Consider the following 6695-nt stretch of genomic DNA (forward strand, 5'->3'; position numbering starts at 1 on the left):
GCTCCGTCAGTCATATGAAGTTTGCCAATACCATGAGACCATTGTTTTCTCTGTAACAATTGTACCTGCTGCCTCCTAGTCTTTCTGGAGCACGTTCAGGGTGGTCCTTGGCTCGTTGAGTACTCTTCTGACTATCTTTCTGACTCCCTGGTCAGAAATCTTGCAAGGAGCTCCTGTGTGTGGCCTGTTGATGGTAAGATGGTGCTTCTTCCACTTGTGAATAATGGCCCCATTGGTGCTGACTGGAATATTCAGGTGCTTTGATATAAGTCTGTAACCAGTTCCATTCTGATGCTGAGCAACAATCAGGTTGTGAATGTCTTCAGAGAGCTCTTTGCCTTTACCCATCATGAGATGTGTCGTATTTAACTGCTTGGTGAAAAAAAAACCCTTTTTTATAAGACCATCAATTTGCTCTAGCCCAGCTGATGTTGGTTTGCACTAATTGGAAGTTCAAGTAATAATTACTGACAGATTTCAGGTGGTATGGTGCATTTCCTTGCCAAAGTATACAGCCTTTTCATGGTGTGTTCAATACTTTTTCCTGTGTTATCATACTTAATTCCACATAATCATTATCAACTTATGGACCTGAATGTTGTGATTTCTTTTCATGTGTGGATTATTTGATTTAATACTGATGTCTGGTAGAAATTGTGTTTGAATTGTAGCTATGGAAATAAATGTAATGCGAAAAAAGTTGACATGTTCAATACTTATTTTCCCCACTGTAAATGATAATAGATGGTTTATGTTCTTCTGGAGATGAAAAGAAAGCACTAACCAAACCATAAACTTTCCACAAAGAAAGGATTAGATGAGCACAAATATTTTTACATTTTTTATTTCCCATTTTATAAACCTTTGACTTGACTATTCTTGTGTGCATCAGCCCAACCCACCAGAACATGTAGCATCAACCTCAGGCCTGTCTGGCAGTTTTCAGCCTGAAGCTTCATTCTGTTTCACAGTAGGTTGGTAACAATCAGGCACACAAGAGAACTCAAGCCAGAAGATCCCAGCACTCACACTTCCATACTCTATGTGGGGAGTAGAAAAGGACTCACAAAGTGGCCTATTGGGCTCTTATTGCTGCAACATAAAGAGGAAACAGCAAAAAGAAAATGTGCAAATTCAGAATAGTGACCTTTTTAAAGGTCTTTCGCTGATGCTGTTATTCCATCCTTGCCTTAAAGGCTGCTCTATGACCTGCTGGCTTTCTTTTAAAAATGACACATTTCTGTCATGAACTGCAGAAACCAGCTGGTCATGGAGCAGCTCAGGGGCTGAGAGGTACTGTGAGACTCCTACTTTTCTCCTCCTTGATAGGTTATAGGTCAGTATGCTTGATCTCAGAGTCTGGCTCTGAGGAGGAGCTCTCAGTGACCAGAGAGGAAGTGGCAGGTTTGTATGCAGGCTCATCTTTAAATGGGCTGTCTTTGGCAGGAGAGAAACGGAACTCCTCTGGCACCTCGTCCTGGGCTTTAGTCTTCTTGTAGAAGCCGAGCTTCGCCATCAGCTCGTTGATCTCAGAGCGGGTCATGTCAGACAGAGGAATCCGCTGAAAGGAAACAAGAGTTAAGGGATTATTCCAGAGTAAACACCTAACCCTGCATTGAAAGGTCCCATATTATGCCAAAATCCCTTTATTAAGTCTTTGAGTGAAATTTGTGGGTCTTTGGCTTTCCTACCAGCCCACAAAATTTGATATATAATGACAAAACCTGTACTTAGTATCGCCTGTGAATATAAAATCCTGACCTAAAACGAGCTGTTTGGAGTTTGGGGATTTGCCGACGTCAGCGATTCCCTTTTTGACCAATCAGGAGCAAGTCTGACCTGATTGGTCCACCGGAGCAGATACCCCCGAACCCCCTCCCCACCCACTCCGAAGTTGAAGAGCCATCACTGCTCTGTTTTTGGCTGTAAACAGCCACATAGTTCCATGCACAAGCTTCCCATCTCTGAAGAAGACAAGACTAAGTGTCTAGAGTTCATTTATCAGGAAATGTGCCAGCTACACTCAGTAAAACTGTGCATGTGTGTGCTAGTCACTTCACGGCCGACTGCTTTTCCAACTTTGGACAGTACAACAGAGGGCTAGCGAATAGACTGGTCCTGAATCCAGGCGCATTACCAACCATCCACCAACAAACCTCAGACCCTGGAAATGTGAGTATTTTAAATGCTGTGTGCTGTGGAGCAGATGTAAGAGCTTTTCCTCAGTGTCCCCCCTGTCTCTGTGTTAGCTTCAGGATACTAACTTTAGCTGCAGTTAGCCTGTTGTTTTAGCCTGTAATGTTACGGTAGACGAGCTTCTCTGTTTTCTAAACATTGTGTACTCGGAGCTCGTGGCGCCGCTCTCAGTGACGTGGAAGAGCAGGGCGGTATCAGCGGTGGCTCATTTACATATGAAGGTCACGCCCACTAAATCAGAGCGTTCTGAACAGAGGGGCTATGAGAGCCTGGAAACAATGCTGCTGTGCTTGATTTATTGGCTTTTTGGACCAAAACATGTTACTAACATTTCATGAAGACATCAATGATCCATATTAAACTGCAGAAAAGGAGCAGAATATGGCACCTTTAAAAGTAATCAGAGGTGGACACTAATATTAAAACAAGAAAGTATTTCAAAATATTTGCTTCATTCAGACAGTTTCTACTTAAGCATAATGTTATGAGAGAAAACAAGAGGATCTGACAGAGAAAGACATGCATTCGAAAAGGCTGATAAGAATTTGGTCATATGACAACAGTGTACAGTATCATTCAATTTATAGTGAAACTGCAGTTTTGCAAGCTGGCCAATATATTACTCTTTAGATACATATATTTTAAAAGCTCAAAGTACACACCAACAAGAGTTTTAAAAGAGTGTTGCGTTCTGCTGTTCACCCCGGTGCCACAGGGCTTCTTTTTATGCAGTGTGACAAAACCAATAAAAACTTGCCAACAGAATAAAAAAAAAGTTAAACCTTTTATACTTAAAAACAATATTATACTAATTTGATAAAGTCTGTCAATAACCTTAAAATACTACTGGGACACTTTAGTGTATAAATGTTTTCTCTAAATAACTAATTTGAGCAAGGTTCCTTCATCCTTCCTTGCCTGGTGTTGACATTCTGCCCCCTGGTGGCCATAAACATAATACTTCTGATTTCCCCGTTTTGTCTTTAATTCCCATTTTGAAAGAACATTACATAATGTTGAACTATGTAGCAGAATACATATTTAATAAAAAAGCAGTATACAATATTGTTTATATATGTCATGAACCCAATCAGATTCAGCAGATGAAGGTTTGCCACACTTAAAAATATGTATCAATTAAATTAAATATATTGTAGAAAGACGACTTACCTCCAGCTCTTCATAATAATGGTTCAGAAGAACAAGCTCAGGGTCAGCCCCAGGTATGTGCTTCATCACCAGGTTATGGCTGAAGAAGCAACCATCAAGGATTGACACAGAGAATAAAATAAGACCAGTTTAAAGTGTCAAAATTCATGAGCAGAAAAATTTAAGACACAGGAGTGAACTGCTTATATCAAAGGATACTAGAGAGGAATGTCCTCGACCACGAAGGCTTTGACCTGCAGACAGAGGAGGGGGTTAATGTTTGTCACTCGAAGCAGTTTCACTGACAGATCTGTGGGGATTATCTGAAACCTTAGATTTGGATAGTCAAATGTTTCACAGTGAGCAAAAGCTCTAAGGCTGGGATTAGGCTTCAGTATCATCATACACTTGTTCTCCAGTGTTTTTGAAGCATCTTACCTCTCTGAGCCTGTTAAGCTGTCATCCACCACATGACTGCAAGGAGACAAAAAAGAGGAAAGGACATCATTACAAGTGGCCCTCACACTATTGAAAACAGGACAGTATTTTGATTAGGAAAGACAAGTGACATTTCTGCTGCTTTTATACATCTGTATGCAAATTTTTGTGCTGAATTTTTTTTGCTCGTGGACACTTCAATAATGCTCATATATCACTGAAGTGATAAATCCTTTGTAGAGAACAGGTTCAGTCCTCTGGGGAGGAATCCCTGACACCATTTTTTTTTTTTTTTTTTTAGAAATTTGAGCTCTACGAGAGTACTAGGTGTGACTGGCTCAAAGGAATAGATAATGTTCTAGCAGGATGTTGGCTTTAGTGACATGCTGTGGGGTTAAGAGCTTGGTTTCTCACACTTTGAGGGGTAGAGTTACAGAAAGTTTTGTTCATGAATCAAACCCCTAGGCAGTGACAAACCCTTTGTCTCCATGGCCCAGAAATTAGACCCAAGAGTTGCAGGTTTGTGATTTACAAATGATAAAATACAACTGAGGCTGCCCACAGAGCCTTAAGGCTTCACTGTCTTTTGGCTGTACATGAATGGATTCCCATTTTCTCCTCCTTTCAACTTCCCCAAAAGATGCACTTACGCATGCGCCCAGCTCGGTAATGTATGGAACAGAATGCATAGGTTGTTTGGCGAACTCATACCCAGATAATCAGCGCAGTGCCTTTGACGATGCAATGCAAAGCCCCGGAAAATAAGGTTGTCATGATACCATACCTCCACCTTCGCCTTCGCTAGCCCCTCCAACTTCTTCAGATCCACATCGTAGGCCAAGGCGCAGTTCAGCAAACCGGCCAACACGACCAGCCACATTATGTCTCCTGGTTCAGAGCAGAAGCAGAGCTCAGCTCGCCTCCAGAAACAGCACAGCTCCTAGATGTGCTCCGGCTCCGAATGACTGAGCTGTAGAGGTGAGGAGGAATGATGTGTAGCTATGTCACGTCCGGATCTTTTGCCACGTCAGATTTTTCTCTGAGAGGGGAGAGAAACGGAGGGAGGGGAGGTCGCTCATTGGATATCTGCGAGATCCTTATCAAGATCCTGATAATCCCACAGATCTGATATGAAATCTCTGGTTAATCCTTGCAAATGTTATGAGAAGACGGATCGCTTTGTAAAATGATAAACGAGCTGGACTGGTCCATTTCGTCCATCTTATTCAGCTGCAAACAGATGATAGAAACTGACTCATCTTTTACCATTTTTTTCCAGCATTGAAAGGTTATGCGATAAAACCTGTCACTATAATACAACTGGATTTCTGTGATTTTTAGGTGATTCATACAAGTGCAAAATTATTGGTCATACATGATCTACACATTATGGACATGGGAAGAGCTGTTCGCCTCTCGGTTGACATTTTCTTGAATTTTAATTTTTGTGTCAACGTACACTTTTGTTTCTGACACAACTTTGAAGTAAATCAACTAATGCTGAATTATTGCTCAACCCTTTGTAAATTTTAGTCATCAAATCAGATTTATGCAACTCAATAGGCTTTATTATGCCTTTCTCTTTCCATGAAAGCAAAAACCTCACTTTTACATGTGAATAAGAATCCTTTATGGTTAACTGAAAAAAACATGCCATTTGCCACTGAAGACACACATACACCAGGAAATAGCTCTGACTCATACATTTTATAAAGGCCGGGAGCATTTAAGAGGTCGTGGAGACTGATGAGGTAGCTGCAGGTGTTGCTACAGCAACGTCTTTTCCACATAGAGCCGTACTTTAGTTTCTTGATCATAAACATGTGTTTTAATTTTTTTTTATTTCTTTAGAGCTCCTTAGGTTTCTTTTGATATAAACTCAAAGCCATTAAAGTGACACTAACTACTGAAAATTTTTAATGATAATATTTGATATACTGTCTGTCAGCAGCTATGAATATCTCCTTGACAAATAGGATCACTCCCTTCAGCCTCCAACAATCCATGCACTAATATTTAGGTACAGGAGCATTGAACAATGTAGGAAACGAGCTTAAGCACAAAGTGCTCTCGTGCAGCTCAAGTAGCCGGAGGGTCTCAGTGTATGAGTAGGGGAGACCGGGTGTTGTTGTAACACTTCTTGCTAAAACACCTTTAGCTCACTGAATTCTCAAGTCAGAGTTTTCAAACATTACTGCAAAATAACCACATGTGTTTACCACACATGGCACCAATTTAAACCTCTGCATGAATATCACAGACCTCACAAGGTGATTTCAAACACATGGTGGTCCTTTATTACAACTTACCCCACTGCCGCAGTAGGTTGTAACACCTACTGGGGTAGGTTGTAGCAGTTAGACGAAAAAAAGGAAGGAAAAATGGAGGTCACGCCCCTTAGATTGAAATAGAACAATCCAGAACAATGTCTCTCTCTGTGACTTACCATAACTCACTTCCTGTTTAACTCAAGAGTGCATCCTTAACAGTATGTATGCGCAAACACTACAATGTAGCTGTGTAAAGAACGCACAGGTCAAACAAGAACAATGTGTGTGTGTGTGTGTGTGTGTGTGTGTGTGTGTGTGTGTGTGTGTGTTTGTCTGTGTCTGTGTAATCAAAGTCACAAATGGTTTTTCATAACCCCGTAGTGGTCGCTTTTTTCCCTTATTTTCTTTTTTGAGGGGCAACATTTTCTTCTGTACCTCAGAGAAAACCTCGCTGCTGCGTCAGTAACATACACTGGGATATCACTGGATGCTCAGCTTCTGCAGTGATTTGCAGTAACAGGGCAGACCCATTGTGCCTCTGTGACTGATTTGACTGACTTACCGTTCTTTGTGACTTCATCAGATGCTTTTTTTTAAAAACATCTTCAGGCACACCTCTGTCAGTCTTTCCATTCCACTGCC

At 41.1% G+C, this 6695-nt stretch overlaps 1 protein-coding gene across 1 annotated transcript; it reads right to left on the reverse strand.

The window, feature by feature from the left end:
- Positions 1-830: 830 nt before the first annotated feature.
- selenom (selenoprotein M) lies at positions 831-4797 on the reverse strand. The gene is made up of 5 exons (XM_074669275.1): positions 4568-4797; positions 3784-3819; positions 3565-3599; positions 3367-3445; positions 831-1561 (listed from the first exon to the last, which is right to left on the reverse strand). The coding sequence occupies exons 1-5, from the start codon at positions 4661-4663 to the stop codon at positions 1331-1333; spliced, it is 477 nt and encodes a 158-aa protein (XP_074525376.1). The 5' UTR covers positions 4664-4797; the 3' UTR covers positions 831-1330.
- Between the last annotated feature and the right edge of the window lie 1898 nt (positions 4798-6695).

The sequence above is a fragment of the Halichoeres trimaculatus genome, unplaced genomic scaffold (assembly GCF_033239565.1).
Source record: "Halichoeres trimaculatus isolate MK-OKI-2021-1 unplaced genomic scaffold, fHalTri1.1 fHalTri1_scaffold_5, whole genome shotgun sequence".
NCBI lineage: Eukaryota > Metazoa > Chordata > Actinopteri > Labriformes > Labridae > Halichoeres > Halichoeres trimaculatus.